The sequence below is a fragment of the Suricata suricatta genome, chromosome 6 (genome assembly GCF_006229205.1).
Source record: "Suricata suricatta isolate VVHF042 chromosome 6, meerkat_22Aug2017_6uvM2_HiC, whole genome shotgun sequence".
Taxonomy (NCBI): domain Eukaryota; kingdom Metazoa; phylum Chordata; class Mammalia; order Carnivora; family Herpestidae; genus Suricata; species Suricata suricatta.
In genome coordinates this window covers 25,479,359-25,497,262 of record NC_043705.1, presented here as the reverse complement: position 1 = coordinate 25,497,262, position 17,904 = coordinate 25,479,359, and the positions used below count along the sequence as shown (strand labels likewise).

The 17,904-nt window shown below is 37.8% G+C and overlaps 1 protein-coding gene across 2 annotated transcripts in view; it reads left to right on the top strand.

The window, feature by feature from the left end:
- Positions 1-17,904, top strand: part of CDKL3 (cyclin dependent kinase like 3) — a 97,380-nt gene that overhangs the window by 6,028 nt on the left and 73,448 nt on the right. For both annotated transcript variants that reach the window (XM_029942427.1, XM_029942426.1), the window contains exons 3-4: positions 1,950-2,144; positions 12,083-12,261. In XM_029942427.1, the coding sequence (XP_029798287.1) occupies positions 1,950-2,144; positions 12,083-12,261 (374 nt within the window). The remainder of the gene's footprint in view (positions 1-1,949; positions 2,145-12,082; positions 12,262-17,904) is intronic.

The window sequence follows — 17,904 nt, the reverse complement described above, 5'->3', positions numbered from 1 at the left end:
CTAAAAAAAAACCTGATTCCTTACCCTGGGTGGATCTTCTGTAGTGCTTATTAACTCACATTAACGTTGCTTTTGCCTTTAAAATAAAGACTAGACAGGGAACCAGTAGTTTTCCTTACTTGAAGGATTGGTTGAGTAGTGTCCAAAAGCAGCCTATTGTTTTTGCTACTGACAGCATGGTGTCACTACAGCATTCTGACATCTTGCCAATCAGGGAAATTGGGAGCAAAAATAGGAAGGGAATCTGGCATTATATTCTGGCATGTTTTTTGTTAGGTCATATTTTAAGTACTTTGGTCTATGTGTTAGTACAGATAAGTAAAAAAAACTGATATTGTGCCATTAGAATAAATGCAAATATTTTTTCATAAAAGCATTCTAATGAATCTAACTTTGAAAATATTTCTCTCAATTAAAAATATTTTTTAAGTTTATTTATTTATTTTGAAAGAGCAAGTGTGAGCAGGAAGTGGCAGAGAGAGAAGGAGAGAGAGAATCAGAAGCAGACTCCGTGCACTGTCAGAACGGAGCACAGTGTGGGGCTAGATCTCATGAAACTTGAGATCATGACCTGAGAAATGAAGAGGCTGCTCAGGAGCCCCTACCTTTCAGTTTTTAGCCAAATGAATAAACATTCTTGGTAATTTGAAAATGTTAAATATTTGAGAATATTTGGTAATAATTCAGTGTGTTTAAAACTAAAGTAAGCAGCACATGGGCCCTTATTTGTTTTCTGCTGGTACATGCCATTTTTACCCTTTGGAAGTTATTTTACCAGTGATTATGACTTAGTTTAAAATATGCTTTATTGCTTAGTAGAATATTATAGACAGTGAACAAAAAGATATCCACAAATAATGGTATATTTTTATAAAGTTTCCACAGCTATAAATTATTTTTTCACATATATGAAAAGGTTATAGATCATTTGATTTCTGGTATAATTAACTTATGCTGTCTACTTGGAACTTAACATTTTACTTTTGAGAGTTTAGGATCAAACTAAGAAAATAATTTCTATGAATTCATATCACACACTGAATGGCATTGAAGTCCATGCTCACTTGAAAATGTAAGAACATTTTAAATTTCAGATGTTAATTTTAATTACAAACCAATTTAAAAGATAGCAAGATATGTTTTAGCAGCATATCAAGTTGCATTATAGTACATTGACTTTAAGTTGTTTTAATAAGCAATAATATGCCAACCTCAAGTAAGGCAAAACATTTCCCTTTGTTTTATATATATATAAATTAGGAAATAGTTTAGGGGCACCTGGGTGGCTCAGTCAGTTGGGCTTCTGGCTTTGGCTCAGGTCATGATCTCACGGTTTGTAGGTTCGAGCCCTGCATTTGGCTCTGTGCTGACAGCTAGCTCAGAGCCTGGAGCCTGCTTCCGATTCTGTGTCTCCTTCTCTCTCTCTGACCCTCCCCTGCTTGTGCTGTCTCTCTTTGTCTCTCAAAAATAAATAAGAAACATTAAAAAATTTTAATTAAGAAATAGATTAGCATTTTTTATGTTTATTTTTTGAGTAATCTGTACACCTAATGTGGGGCTCAAACTCAAGTCTGCGAGATCAAGAGTTGCATGTTCTTCCGTCTGAACCAGGCAGGTGCCCCGAGTTTAGCAGTTTTAAAAAATAGGAATGTAAGCAAATAAGTTGAAAAATTTCTATTGAAATGCATGGAATAAAAGAAGCTAATATTAGAATATTTTGCTTTTTAAAATTATATAGGTCTTGGGGCATCTGGGTAGCTCAGTTGTTTAAGTAAGCGTCTGACTCTTGATTTCAGCTCAGGTCATGATCTCCCTCCTTCTCTGCCTATCCCCTACTTATATGCACACACTCTCTCAAAATAAATAAACTTTAAAATTATATAAGTGTTATATGTTCAAATTATTATGCATGTAATAATTTATTAAAAATCTGTTTCTTTTGTCAATAGCAATTTCATCATGAAAACCTGGTCAATCTGATTGAAGTTTTTAGACAGAAAAAGAAAATTCATTTGGTGTTTGAATTTATTGATCATACAGTATTAGATGAGTTACAACATTATTGTCACGGACTAGAGAATAAACGACTTAGAAAATACCTGTTCCAGATCCTTCGAGCAATTGAATATCTTCACAATAATAATGTAAGTCCTTCAGAGTAAGCCAAACTATGGGCTGTATATGAATTATAAATGCCCTTTATGAAGGTTTAAAATTATTTTCCTGTACAATATTAATTGAATTGGGGTCACTACCTTATAAATTAGTTACAGAATTGTGAAACATATTGCTACACAAAAATAAGGCTATAACAATAGGGCAAACCAAGTTGGGAGGGATCAGTAATTTGGTAAGGAAGAATCAACAGTCAGTTGGGGCACCTTTTATTGGGAAAAGTACATTAAAATGTCAGGCTGACTCAAATGAAGGGATGTTTGGAGGTAGAAACTGGAAACTAGGACAGGGTAATAGCAAATGAATGTCAATGCCTTTAGGGAAAGAAAGCAAAAATAAAGTGGCTAAGAGGTATGGAGCCTTGTTTAACATGAAAAAAATCAAGACAGGAAAGATCAACTGTTCTGATTTTTAATGTCACCTTTAGCATTTTCTAGTGTTTAGCTCAGCAGGTATTTGTTGTTGTTGTTGTTGTTGATTTATTTATCTTGAGAGAGATAGAGTCAGTGCAAGCTGGGGAAGGGCAGAGAGAGAATTCCAAGCAGGCTCCACAAATGTCAGTGCAGAGCCCAATGTGGGGCTCAATTTCAAGAACCCTGGGATCACAACCTGAGTAGAAACCAAGAGTCTGACACTTAGCTGACGGAGCCACCCAGGCGCCCTGAACTCAGCGTTTTTTTGTGGAGTTTTTGTTCCCAACTTGAGCTTTACTTTCTGGAATGTTAGATATATATTCAGTAAAAGCCTCAAAAAACATTTTTATTAGTAAATTATATAGCTATAATACCTATATATTCTAGGCTTTTTTTGGATACCTTAATTTCTTTTTTTAAGTTTTTAAAAAATTTATTTTCGAAAGACAGAGAGAGACAGAGCCTGAATGGAGGAAGGGCAGAGAGAGAGGGAGACACAGAATCCGAAGCAGATTCCAGGCTCTGAGCTGTCAGCACAGAGCCCAATGTGGGGCTCGAACTCACGAACCGTGAAATCATGACCTGAGCTGAAGGTGAACGCTCAACCAACTGAGCCACCCAGGTGCCCCTTGGATACCTTTATTTCTAATTTTCTGTCTTGCTAATAGTGTACCTCATGTTACAGTTTTGAAAAATGTGCTTGTGATAGCAACTAGAATTCAGATTGTAATCTCCTTGCCAATTGGATCCTTGGGAAGACAGTATAATGTAACAGTTAAGAGCACAGTCTGTGGAATCAGACTGTCTTAGGTTTTCACCCACCAGTTTCGCTATGGATAACAACACAACTTGTGCAGTTCACAGCTCACTGCAGTGGTATGCAATGGCAGGTGACAGCCCCATTACCCGCTGGTTTCAAGAAAGTTATTTAACCTCTCTGAGCCTCATCTTCCTCATCTGTCAAATGATACTATAGTAGTACATCACAGATTTCTTGTAAAGATCAAAGGTAAAGGTAGTATGTATAAAGTAATTAGCACTGTGTCAAGCATATTTTAAGTGCTTAAGAAGTAATGCTGGAAAGGAGTTGGGAATCGTATTATCTGTATCCCTATTGTGCCTTATCTATTTAAAATGCTTCTTGAGTTAAGGGAGATCAGTATGAGCTATACTCCGAGTAGAGGACTTCAAAGAGGAAGTAGAACTAAAGTAAGTAGCACTTGGAATTGTAGCTAGGATTTCACTGGAATAGAAGAAAAAAGAAATTCAGATGGGGTGTAACAGTGAGAATAGTGGCAGGCCTGAGCAGGGGACTTCAGAGAGTGGTGATAAGTGAACTTTGCATAGACTAGGTAAAGGGTGATAAGCTGGCACAGGTGCCCTGGGGAGAGATTTCCACAGTCCTGAGATTCATCCTCAAAGAGTTTGGCCTTTTTCTGGAGGATACTGGGGAACCATGGAAGGTTTTTGAACTTGGCTGTAAGAGGTTAAAACAAAACTCAAGCTTATTTTGGCAAGGGTAGAGGATAAGTATGGGTAGGAGCAGATCAGGTGAATGGCTATTGTGGTAATCCAGACATGAAATGGTAAGGGCTGGAACAGGAAGGGGAGGGATGGCAAAGGGAGAGAATGGGAGGACTTCGAAAGAGAAATGAGGGGTGCCTGGGTGACTCGGTTAGTCAAGCGTCCTACTCTTAATTTTGGCTCAGGTCATGATCTCACAGTTTGTGAGATCAAGGCCTGTTTTGGGCTTTGTGCTGTGCACCAACTCCTTTTGAGATTCTCTCTCCCTCCCTCTCTTCCCCTCCCCGGTTCACACTTGCTCTCTCAAAAAACAAAACAAAACAAAAGAGAAATGATAAGATGTGGGGGCTAAGTAGATATGAGGGGGATATGAATAAAATGTAAAATCAAATATAATTACAAGGCTTTTTATTTGAGAGTAGGAGAATTTTGGTGCCATTGGCAGAAACTGTTTTTTTTTAGAAGGGGGAATTGCTTCTAGAAATATTAAAAAAATTTTTTTACATTTATTTATTTTTAAAAACAATGAGACAGAGAAAGAGCAGGGGAAGGGCAGAAAGAAAGGGAGACACAGAATCTGAAAAAGGCTCCAGGCTCTGAGCTGTCAGCATAGAGCTTGATGCAGGGCTTGAACTTATGAACCACAAGATCATGTCCTGAGCTGATGTTGGCTGCTTAACCAATGGAACCACCAAGGTGCCTTTGCTTTTAGAAATATTTTTAAGAGATAGTGAGAATATTTAAGTAAAAATAGTAGTTGACCAATTATTTAACATGCCCTTTCTAAGAAGTTGTCAGAACTGGGTATCTATGGGAGTTGGGAATCTTCCTCTCAGAGACTATGGTTGAGGAGGTAAGGATGGGTTATCTCCAGGGAACCGAAAGAAAAAGTCCACCAAGTATGGAAGAATATCCATGGAGTTGTGGGGACAGCAGAGAAAAAGGCTTAGGGAGAAGCTCCTAAGTTCTTTAAAGAAATTTTTTAACGTTTATTTATTTTTAGAGAGAGAGAATGAGAGAGAGAGAGAGAGACAGAGCATGAGCATGAGCATGAGCATGAGCAGGAGAAGGGTAGAGAGAGAGGGAGACACAGAATCCCAAGCAGGGTCCAGGCTCTGAGCTGTCAGCATAGAGCCTGATACAGGGCTTGAACCTGTGAGATCATGATCTGAGCAGAAGTCGGATGGTCAACCAACTGAGCCACCCCGGCATTCCTAGGAACACACTTAAATTCTTTTATTCTCTTGGTTTTACCTAGGACCTCATGTAAAATTATCTCTGTCTCTCACCTTACAGAATATCTTAAAATTAGTAACCCTTGACAATTCTAGCCTCGATACAAAGTTGTCTTCATGTTGACAGAAATCAAGAAAGGAAAACTATTTTCCTAATATCTCCAAATTTCAGATGAAAAGGTTTCTATATAACAAATGTCTGAGATATTGTCTACCATGATAACCCACATAACTTTTTTTTTTAATGTTTATTTATTTTGAGAGAGAGAAAGCACAGTTAGGGGCAGAGGGAGAGGGAGAGAGAGAGACAGTGCAGGCCTTGCGCTGTCAGCACAGAAGCCCCATGCAGACCTCAGTCTCACAAACTGTGAGATCATAATCTGAGCCGAAATCAAGAATAGGATGCTTGACCAACTGGGCCACCCAGACATCTCCCATATTACTTTTAATAAGAACTTATGAAGTCAGATATAATTCAGTACCAGAAAAGGCTTTTTATCTCCAGAAGTACTTGTTCACCTTCTTTTTAATTTTGAAAATATGTTTTCTGTATAGGCTTTTAGGCAGCTTAAACAAAAATTTGCTCTTCACTTACAGTAACTAGTTAATTATCTTTTTCATTCTGGTTGTTTTTATAATTTAAGAGTTTGATCTGCTTACTAGTATAAGCCTCTTATACTTGAAACAAGTGTAACACTGTGTCAACTTATACTTCAATAAAAAATTTAAAAAGTGTATTATAAAATATCCAAACAATGTGTCATGAGATTATGTGCTGTTTGTGCTGACATGCACTGCTGGCTTCCCACTATCGAATACACAAATGAGAGTTCCCTGTGTCCCCCTTTAATGGAAGCAAGTGTGATGTCTAATAATTTCAACTAATTATTTTAGAGGAAATGGGTGTGATAGATTAAAACTGTAAACAATATATCTTACCATGCTAGTATTTCATTATAATTTTTTTAAAATGCTATTTCAGAATTCATATGATAATCTTATTATATGCTTATTATTTATTACAGAGAAAATGCCATACTGTGCATGAAGTTTTAAACTTCATGCAAATCAGAATAATTCCTCAAAGACAACCCATGTCCTACAAGCTTGTGAAACAATATTAAGTGATATGTGAGCAGCTTGTTAATTCTAAATGAATAAAGTTTTTTTGTCAATCCAGGGGAAAACATATAAGCTTCTTTGAAACCATTTAGGAAGCAAAGTATAAATGTGAATCTTTGGCCACTTATGGGGAAGAAATGGTTATTTATGCTCTTGTTCATTTATTCAATACATATTTATTGAGCATCTTCCAGTAACAATCATTGATTCTAGTGGGAGCTGAGGATGGAGCCTTGAGGAAAAGACTTAGCTCCTACCCATATGGAGCTTCTTAAACTTTATTCAGTTTTCAGTAACTTTTTTTTAATGTTTATTTACTTTTTGAGAGAGAGAGAGAGACAGAGAGAGAGAGAGAGAGAGAGAGACAGACAGAGGTGTGAGCAGGGGAGGGGCAGAGAGAGGGAGACACAGAATCTGAAGCAGGCTTCAGGCTCTCAGCTGTCAGGACAGCTCTATGCGGGGCTCAGACCCACAGACTGTGAGATCATGACCTGAGCTGAAGTCAGATGCTTAATTGACTGAGCCATCCAGGCGCCCCCAGTTTTCAGTAATTTTTATGAATTATGAATAATTTTGTCTAATACCTAAGCACTGTCAATCTTTCTTAGCCCCACCCTACTTCCTACTCCACAAAGTCCTGCTTTCCTAAATTTAGGCCACTTTTGCATAGTTTCTTTTTTTTTAATTTTTATATTTTATTTATTTTTTGAGAGAGAGAGTGAGAAAGAAAAACATAAGCAGCAGAGGGGCAGAGAGAGAGAGAGAGAGAGAGAGAGAGAGAGGATTTGAGGCGGGGTCTGTGCTGACAGCCTGACAAGAGCGACCCTGATGTGGGGCAGGAACTCTGGAACTGCAAGGTCAGGACCTGAGCCAAAGTCAGACACAACCAACTGAGCCACTCAGGTGCCCCTGCAGTTTTCCTAACTCTGCTTTGGATTTTAAACTCCTAGTTTTCCAAACAAGTAATTATTTGAATAATGTTGTCATTAACATTTTAATATTAAATATGTTTTAATATTTTGCTATATGAGCTTCATCTGTTTTCTTTTCTGAAGTACTTTAAATTGCTGGTACCCTGACATTTTATTTCTAAATACATCACTATGTATCTCTTTAAAAAGGTGTATTTTCCTGTATGACTTCAGAATTATGATTACATCTACACAATTAACAATAATTCCTTAATATCATCTAATACCAAACTTATGTTAAAATGTAATTGTTCCTAAATGTCTTTTTAGGTGATTTATTAAGATCAGAATTCATTCAAGGATTCCATTTGGTTTTTAAGGCATAAGGGAATTCCCAGTCTTTTGGTCTGCTTCAGACATCCTTATTCAGCCTTTTTCTGGAAGCTACTAGCTTATTTTTTCAATATGCACATTAGCATTTATTTGTATAATATCCAACTGGAATGTTTATCAAATTAAAGTTCTGGATGACTTAAAACCAGGTTTTCTGAGGCTGTTAGATGATAGGGGAATTAGACCTCTCTCCTCAGGTGAGTGTTAGCATTCAAGCACATAGGGCTGAATAAACAGAAGTATTATAAATCAAAGTTTTAGGGGCACCTGGGGGACTCAGTTGGTTAAGTGTCCAACTTCAGCTCAGGTCATGATCTCACAGTTCGTGGATTCAAGCCCCACATTGAGCTTCCTGCTGTTGGCGCAGATCCTCTTTGGATCCCCTGTCCCCCACCTCTCTTTCCCTTCCCTACTTGTTCTCTCAAAAATAAATATTGGGGAAAAAAAGTTTTGTTTGGGATGCCTGGTGGCTCAGTCTTGATTTTGGCTCAAGTGATGATCTCACAGTTCATGAGTTTGAGCCCCATATCAAGGTCTGCCCTGAGAGCACAGAGCCTCCTTGAGCTTCTCTCTCCCTGTCTCTCTCTGACCCTCCCCTGGTTGGTCTCTCTCTCAATCTCAAAATAAACAAACACTTGAAAAAATAAATTTCTTTTTTAAGTTTTGAAAAGTTGTAAAAATTTCTTTAAATTCCATTTAGCATACAGTATATTAGTTTCAGGTGATAAGTCAGATTTCAATATGGAGTTTTATGTAGTTCTGGTACATTCCACTACAAAGTAAAGGAGAAGCAAACTCTTTGTTTGAGTCCTAGGTCTGATAGTTCACACTATGTACAAAAACTAACTCAAAATGGATCAAAGGCCTAAGGATAAAAGGTAAAACTATAAAAGTCTTACAAAAATATATAAGTGAAAATCTATGTGACCATTTATTAGTGGAGAGTTTCTTTTAAGATTTATTATTAAGTAATGTCTACACCCAGTGTGTTGTGTGTACCTACAGTCCTGAGATCAAGAGCTGCATGCTCTACCATCTGAGCCAGCCAGGCACCCCTAGGCAATGGTTCTTTCGATATGACAGCAAAAGCAAAAGCAATCAAAGAAAAAAAAATTGGATTTCATCAAAATTAAATTTTTTTGCACATCAAAGGACACTATCAAGAGTAAAAAGGTCAGGGGGCTCTGGGGTGGCTCAGTCAGTTAAGGTCTGACTTGGGCTCAGGTCATGATCTCACGGTCCATGAGTTCAAGCCCTACATTAGGCTCTCAACTGTCAGCACAGAGCCTACTTCAGACCCTCTGTTCCCTGCTTGCAAGTGCACGTGCTCTCTCTCTCAAAAATAAACATTAAAAAAGTTCACAGAATGGGATAAAATGTTTGCAAAACATATCTGATAGTTATCCAGGATATGTAAAATACATATAAATAAAGACAATGCAGTTTAAATATGGGCAAAGAACTTATAATGACATTTTCCAAAGATATATAAATGACTGATAGCACATGAAATGATGCTCAATTTCATTCGTCATTATGAAAATGCAAATCAAAATTACAATGAGAAATCACACCCACCAGGCTGGCCGTAATTTAAAAAGCAGACAGTGATGAATGTTGGTGAGGAAGTAGAGAAATTGGAGCCTTCATACACTGCTGGTTATAATGTAAAATGGTGCAGATGGTATGGAAAACAGTTTGGCAATTCTGCCAAAAGTTAAATATAGAATTACCATGTGACCTAACAATTCTCCTCCTAGGTATCTACACAGTAGAATTGAAAACATGTGTTCACATAAAAACTTGCACAAGAATATTCATAGCAGCATTATTCATAATATCTAAAAGGTGGAAACAAATATATATCAGCCTGATGAATGGATGAACAAATGAGGAATATTCATACAATGAATTATATTCAGCCATGAAAAGGAATTAAGTACTGATACATGCTACACCATGAATGCTCCTTGAAATTCATGTTAAATAAAATTCAGATGTAAAAAAACCACACAGCATAAATTCAATTAAAATGAAATATCCAGAACTGGCAGTTTACATTTGCATATCTTCTTTGAAGAAATGTCTATTTGAGTCCTTTACTCATGTTTTATTTTTGTTTTTTAAAACTTTTTTTAATGTTTATTTTTGAGAGAGATAACATGAAAAGAGGAGGGACAGAAAGAGAGGGGGACAGAGGATCCGAAGTGGGGCTTGAACTCAAGAATCATGTGATTGCAACTGGAGTCAAAATCTGACACACAACCGAGGCACCTGGGTGGCTCAGTAGCTTAAGTATCTGACTTCGGCTCAGGTCATGATCTCATAGTTTGTGAATTCGAGCCCCGTGCTGGGCTCTGTGCTGACAGCTCAGAGCCTGGAACCTGCTTCCAATTCTGTATCTCCCTCCCTCTCTGACCCTGCCCTGCTTGCACTGTCTCTCAAAAATAAAAAACATAAAAGATTTTTTAAAATCTGACATACAACTGACTGGACCACCCAGGTGCCTGCTTTACTAATTTTTAAACTGGGTTATTTGTCTTTTTATTGTTGAGCTGTATTTTGTATATTTTGGATATTAGGTGCCTGTCAGGTATAGAATTTGCAAATATTTTCTCCTACGAGTTGTCTTTTTGCTTTCTTGATAGTGTTCTAATTATAGTGTGCTAATTATTTCTAACCAAGGCCCCAGGAGATGTGCTTTTTGTATTGGGAAAGCTCTACTTTCAAATAAATGCAAGGCTTCTACTGGGATTTTTCAGTGACTTGTCGGACAGGGCAAATAATGACAGATACCTGGGGAAGGAGCTTTGGAGGAGATAGAACACTATCCTTTCTCTGGTGGCTGCTAGGCTTCTGGTTTTCACCATGCTTTTGGGGACTGCTGGTTTACAAAGCCACCAGGAACTAGAAAGAGGGAAGTAGAATAAGGCAAGTTAGGAATACTATATGGGTAGGAGTGACTGGCTGGCTTCATCAGTAGAGCATGTGACTCTTGATCTGGGGGTGATGAGTTCAAGCCCCATGTTGGGTGTAGAGCTTACATAAAAAAATACCATATGTATCATAGGTTTTATGTTTTAACTTTTTAAGGAAACTGTCAAACTTTTTCAAAATGTCTGTATCATTTTACATCACTACCAACAATATACTTCTTCCCCAATATTTATTACTTGTCATCAAAAATTTTTTTCATTAATATTTTTAATTTACATCCAAGTTAGTATATTGTCTTTTTTTAAATAATGTTTTTATTTTGTTATTTGTCATTTTGATTATGGCTGTTCTAGTGGGTGTGAAATGGTGCCTTTTTTTTGAGAAGTAAAAGTATCTTTATTTACAGATGATATGATCATCTATATAGAAAATCCTATGGAATCTACAATAAAATTAAGAGAACTAATTCTTAAATTTATCAAGGTTGTGGGATATAAGATCTATATACCAAAATTAATTATATTTCTATGTGTTGGCAATCAACAATCAGAAACTGAAATAAAGAATACCATGAGGCACCTGGGTGGCTCAGTTGGTTGAGTGTCTGACTTCAGCTCAGGTGAGGATCTCATGGTTTGTGGGTTCAAGCCCTCCATAGACCTGTGTGCTGACATCTCAGAGACTGGAGCTGTCATCAGGTTCTGTGTCTCCTTCTCTCTCTGCCCTTCCCCTCCTCATGCTCTGCCTCTCTCTGTTTTTCAATAATAAATAAATGTTTAAAAAAAGAGAGAGAGACAAATAAAAGGAACTGCAATGAAAATGGAAGGGACTGGGAGAATTTTAGGTTCCAGAAATCAGGAATGGAGGAGTAGTTGGCAACATTTTTACTCTAAGATATCAGATAAGATATGTAGGGAGAAGTTTAGGGCAGTCTGATAGAATATGGGAACAAATGACAGGCTATATCACTTTAAGGAATAAATGAGTGATGAGAAAGAAAAGACTTAGTAAAGATAATGTCCTGAAGAGGTTTAGCTGTGAAGGAAGGAGAGAAGGGGCAGCTGTATCTAGAATAACACAGGGTTAAAGGAAAGTTAACCTGTGTTTCATTAAGTTCTTTTGATTAATTTTCTTTTTAGGAATGTGATTTACCATTTTAGTATTATATGTGTTTCCTTGGCTTCATTTCATTTTCAGATGACAAGAATTGAAACTATGTACCTATTTAGCTTTTGCATTAATTCTTTGCCTGCAGTAAGAAAATAGCTTTACTGTCTTAATTAGCTAGATAATCTCTGTATAATTTTTGAGTGATCCTCTAGATAATGAAACCTCATTTTAATGTATTGCATCTTCTGTTTGTTTTTTTTAGATTATTCATCGAGATATAAAACCTGAGAATATTTTAGTATCCCAGTCAGGAATTACTAAGCTCTGTGATTTTGGTTTTGCGCGAACTCTAGCAGCTCCTGGGGACATTTATACGGACTATGTGGCCACACGCTGGTACAGAGCTCCAGAATTAGTATTGAAAGATACCTTTTATGGAAAGTATGTATATTTTGGAATCCTGTCTGGCCTTCCTTGGCCATCTCTTTTTTTCCCATCGTGTGTCTGTCACCCCTACAACTGACACCCTCTGCCTTCTGCTTCTGGGTTGGAGATAAGAAGGAGATAGAACAGACAGACCCTGTAGAGACCTGCCTGCTGGATGATGATGTTGCACACTTGCCCTGTGCTGCTGAGTGACTCCAACCCCAGGTGACCGGGGCCGGCGTTCCTCAGTCTGTATCCGTGCTTGCTTTAAGCTGAGCCCCCACCTTGCAGAGTTATGCCTGTTTATCTTTAGCCTCTACATTCTGCAAAGATTTCAAAATCATTTATCTCACTCTGCCGGTGTTACCATAGGAACTACCAAGTTTCCTATTTTCCAGAATATGGCACCCTCTTTACAAAGTCTGGCAAATAATTAAAAAAAATTTTTTAATGTTTTATTTATTTATTTATTTATTTATTTTTATATTTTATTTTTGATACAGAGAGAGACAGAGCATGAGAGGGGGAGGGGCAGAGAGAGAAGGAGACACAGAATCTGAAGCAGGCTCCAGGCTCTGAGCTAGTGTCAGCACAGAGCCTGACGCGGGGCTCGAACCCACGAACGTGAGATCTGACCTGAGCCGAAGCCGGAGGCTTAACCAACTGAGCCACCCAGGCGCCCCTGTTTTATTTATTTTTAATACAGAGAGAGACAGAGCATGAGAGGGGGAGGGTCAGAGAGAGAAGGAGACACAGAACCGGAAGCAGGCTCCAGGCTCTGAGCTAGCTGTCAGCACAGAACCTGACGGGGGGCTCAAACCCACGAACGTGAGATCTGACCTGAGCCAAAATCGGAGGCTTAACCGACTGAGCCACTCAGGTGCCCCAGCAAGTAATTTTTAAATTGTGCTGTTCTAGATATTTAGAAACTAGCATCGTCTCAGTTTGTTGTGAAACACTAGAAACAGTATATGAAATGGAAAGCTAATATGGAAATAACAAATCTCAATGTACATAAAGGGACCAAGAGATCCAACTTAATAAAGGAACTCTCGGTGGGGTAAGGGAGATGGATAATTCTCACACATTTTCCCTAGAAGCTGTTATTCTGTTCTTCCAATAATATCTAACTTTAATGAGTATTTACTTCATGGCCAGAAACTGTTCTAAATGCTTTATGTGTATTAAATAATTTAATTTTCGGGGTGCCTGGGTGGCTCAGTTGGTTAAGTGTCCAACTTTGGCTTGGATCATGATCTCACGGTTTGTGGGTTCCAGCCCCGCATCGGGCTCTGTGCTGACAGCTAGCTCAGAGCCTGAAGCCTGCTTCAGACTCTGTGTCTCCCTCTCTCTCTGACCCTCCCCTGCTTGCACTGTCTCTCTCTGTTTCTCAAAAATAAATTAAAAACATAAAAATTTTAATTTAATTTTCTCAACAACCTTGTGATAAGGTGCTGCTGTTATCATCCCCATTTTATTTTATTTTAAGAAAATCTTAGAAATGATAATATGGGTATATTATTTAAAACGTTTTTATTTGAAAATAGTTGAGGGGCAGTTGGCTAGCTCTGCCTGTGGAGCATGAAACTCTTGATCCCAGGGTTGTGAGTTCAAGTCCCATGTTGGATGTAGACATTACTTAAAAATAAAATCTTAAAAAAAATGGAAGAAAATAGTTGACATGCAATATTACATTAGTTTCAGCTGTACAACATAGCAATTCAATATCTGTTTAGATCACGCTAAGCTCAGTACAACTGTAGCTACCATTTGTCACCTTAAAATACTATCATAATATCATTGACTATATTCCTTATACTGTGCCTTTTATTCCCATGACTTCATCATTTTGTAACTTGAGGCCTGTATCTCCTACTCCCCTTCACCCATTTTACCCATCCCCCTTTCAGCCCCATGTAAAATAAGAGGATGTAAAGCACAGAAAGGTAAACTAATTGGCCCAAGGTCACCCCTCCCCTCATCTACTCTTTGGTTACCTGGGGATAGAGTTCATATAGAGGAGGTAGAATAAACACTTGACTATTTATTGATTTTCAAAATGAACTATCTCCCAAGCGTCACCTCAATTAATTTTTAAAAAATATTATTATGAACTCATGGACTTAAACATATTTAATGGGTTTCAATGCATTGCAATTATTCGTGTATGAATTTTCCATCAATGCCAGTGGGAGTCTTTTCAAATTGGTTCCTGGGTTATTTTAACATACCCTAGGCTTTGATTGTTTCCTTGCATCCTGACTGACATGATGTTCTAGGCTCATCCTTTTCATTTTTCCCCCAGACATCATGGGATACACACACACACACACACACACACACACACACACACATCATGGGAGTTTACTGATACTTTCAATTAAAATTCAGGGTTGCAGTGTTTTTACTTAACTTCTCTATTACTGGTGTATTTCCTTTCTTCTAAGAATCCTGGTGCCCAAAGCCATAAATTTATAATTACTTATTTATAATTTACTTATTATAATTTATAATTACTTATTATAAATTTATAATTACTTATCTTATAATTACTTAATTTTAAAATTACTATATTAATACTACCCATTATTAGGAGCTCTAAAACAGTTAAAAATGCTTTTTCATATACTCTCCCCATTCTTCCCCATCTGTACATTGTTAATACATAGTCATAACATTATATATTCTTAATTTTTCAATTATCATCTTGACTTCTGCAAGCAAATATTTTAAATGCTCACTAGTTCTTTTTTCAAAGAAAGTTTTATTGAGATAGAATTCATACATAATACAATTGATACATTTATAGGATGAAATTCAATGTTTTTAGTATATTCACAGATACATGTAACATCACAGTTTTTGAACATTTTTATCATTTTATTAAAATTTTTTTTAAATGTTTATATTTGAGAGAGAAAGACAAAGTGAGAGCAGGGGAAGGGTAGAGAGAGATGGAGACAGAAATAGAAGCAGGCTCCAGGCTCTGAGCTGTCAGCACAGAGCCGGATGTGGGGCATGAACCCACGAGCAGTGAGATCATGGCCTGAGTTGAGGTCAGACACTTAACCAACTGAGCCACCCAGGCGCCCTCATTTTATCACTTTAAGAGAAACACTGGAGGTGCCTGCTAGGCTCAGTTGGTTAAGCATCTGACTTCAGCTCAGATGATAATCTCGTGGTTCGTGAATTCAAGCCCTGTGTGAGGCTCTGTGCTGACAGCTCAGAGCTTGGAGCCTGCTAAGGTTTCTGTGTCTCCCTCTCTCTGCCCCTTTCCCCATTCACACTGTGTCTGTCACTCTTAAAAATAAATCAACATTAAAAAAAATTGCTGTATCCTTCCTGTATACACCCTCCTGTATCCCAACCCTTCTTTCTCCAGCCTTAAGGAACCACTAATCCACTTCTTAAAAAAAGATTTTAAAAATGTTTTTTAATTTATTTTGAGAGAGAAAGGTGGGGGGAGGGAGCACACAAGTGGGGGAGGAGCAGAGAAAGGAAGAGAGAATAATCCCAAGCTGGCTCTGCACTGTGCAGAACCTGATGTGGGGCTCAGTTTCACACATCCTGAGATCATGACCTGAGCCAAAATCAAGAGTTGGATGCTTAACTGAAGTAGCCATCCAGGCGCCCCCCACAAAGTTTTTATTTAAATTCTAATTGGTTACCATATAGTGTACTATTGGTTTCAGGAATAGAATTTGGCGGTTCATTACTTGCATACAACTCTCAGTGCTCATCATAACAAGTGCCCTCCTACGGCTCCTGGGTGACTTAGTCAGTTAAGTGTTGGGCTTTGGCTCAGGTCATGATCTCACTGTCCGTGGGTTCGAGCCCTGTGTCGAGCTCTGTGCTTACAGCTCAGAGCCTGGAGCCTGCCTCAGATTCTGCATCTCCCTCTCTCTCTCTGCCCCTCTTCTACTCACACTCTGTCTGTCTCTCTCTCTCTCAAAAAGTAAATAAACATTTTAAAATATTAAAAAAAATAACAAGTGCCCTCCTTACTGTCCATCACCCATTTAGCCCATCCCCCACCCACCTCCCTCCATCCACCTTCAGTTTGTGTTCTATCACTAAGAGTCTCTTAAGGTTTGCTTCCCTCTCTCTCTTTTTCCTCCTTCCCATGTATTCATCTGTTTTGTTTCCTAAATTCCACATATGAGTGAATCATATGGTATTTGTCTTTGTCTCACTTATTTCACTTAGCATAATAGACTCTAGTTCCATCCGCATCATTGCAAATGGCAAGATTTCATTCTTTGTGATGGCTAAGTAATATTCCATTGTGTGTGTGTGTGCATGCGCACGTGTGTGAGTACCCCATCTCCTTTACCCATTCATCAGTTGATAGACATGTGGACTGTTTCCATAGCTTGGCTATTGTTGATAGTGCTGCTATAACTATCAGAGCTCATGTGTCCCTTTGAATCTGTATTTTTGTATCCTTTGGGAAAATACCTAGTAGTGTAATTGCTGGATTGTAGGTTAGTACTAAATTTTTGAGCAAACTTCTACTATTTTCCACCAATTTGCATTCCCACCAACAGTGTTCTCCACATCCTTGCCAACATCTTTTGTCTCCTGTGTTATTAATTTTAGACATCCTGACAGATGTGAGGTGATATCTGATTGTGGTTTTGATTTTTATTTCCCGATGATATGGGATATTGAGCATCTTTTCATGTGTCTGTTAGTCATCTGGATGTCGTCTTTGGAAAATGTCTATTCATGTCTTCTGCCCATTTCTTCACTGGATTATTTGTTCCTTTGCCCATTTTTAAGTTGTATTGGATTTTTATTATTGAGTTGTTAGAATGAGTTGTACATTCTAGATACAAATTCCTTATAGATAATATGTTTTTAATTATTTTCTCTCATTCTGTGAGTTGTTTCTTCGTTTTCTTGATGGTGTCCTGTTACAAAAGTTTTTCATTTTGATGAAGTGTACTTTATTTATTTATTTTTGTTCATTTGTTATCTCTGCTTTTGGTGTCATATTTAAGAATCCTTAGTTGAATCCAAGTTCAGTTATGAAAATGTACACATATGTTTTCTTCTAAACATTTTAATTTTTGTAATGTTTATTTTTATTTTTGAGAGAGAGAGACAGAGTGCAGGCAGGGGAGGGGCAGAGAGAGAGAGAGAGAGGAGACACAGGATCCAGAGTAGGCTCCAGACCCAGAGCTGTCAGCACAGAGCCTGATGCAGGGCTGAAACCCACAGACTGTGAGATCATGACCGGAGCTGAAGTCAGTGCTTAACCAACTGAGTCACCCAGGTACCCCTCTCCTAACTTTTTTTAGTTTTTGTTCATACATTTAAGTTTTTGGTATTTTTTGAGTTAATTTTTATATATGGTGTAGGGCAAGGGTTTTTCTCCTGTTGCATGTGGCTATCCAGTTGTCTGAGCAACATTTGTTGAATAGAATGTTTTTTGCTCATCGACTGGTCTTGGCACCCTTGTAGAAAATCAGTTGAGTAGAAATCAAAAGGTTTATTTCTGGTTTTTCAGTTCTAACCCATTGATCTATAGGTCTGTCCTTCTTCCAGAACTTCACTGTTTAGATTACCATTGCTTTATATTAAGTTTAAAATAGGGAAGTGTGAATCTTCCAACTTTGCTGCTTTTCAAGATTGTTTTGGCTTTTCTGGGTTCCT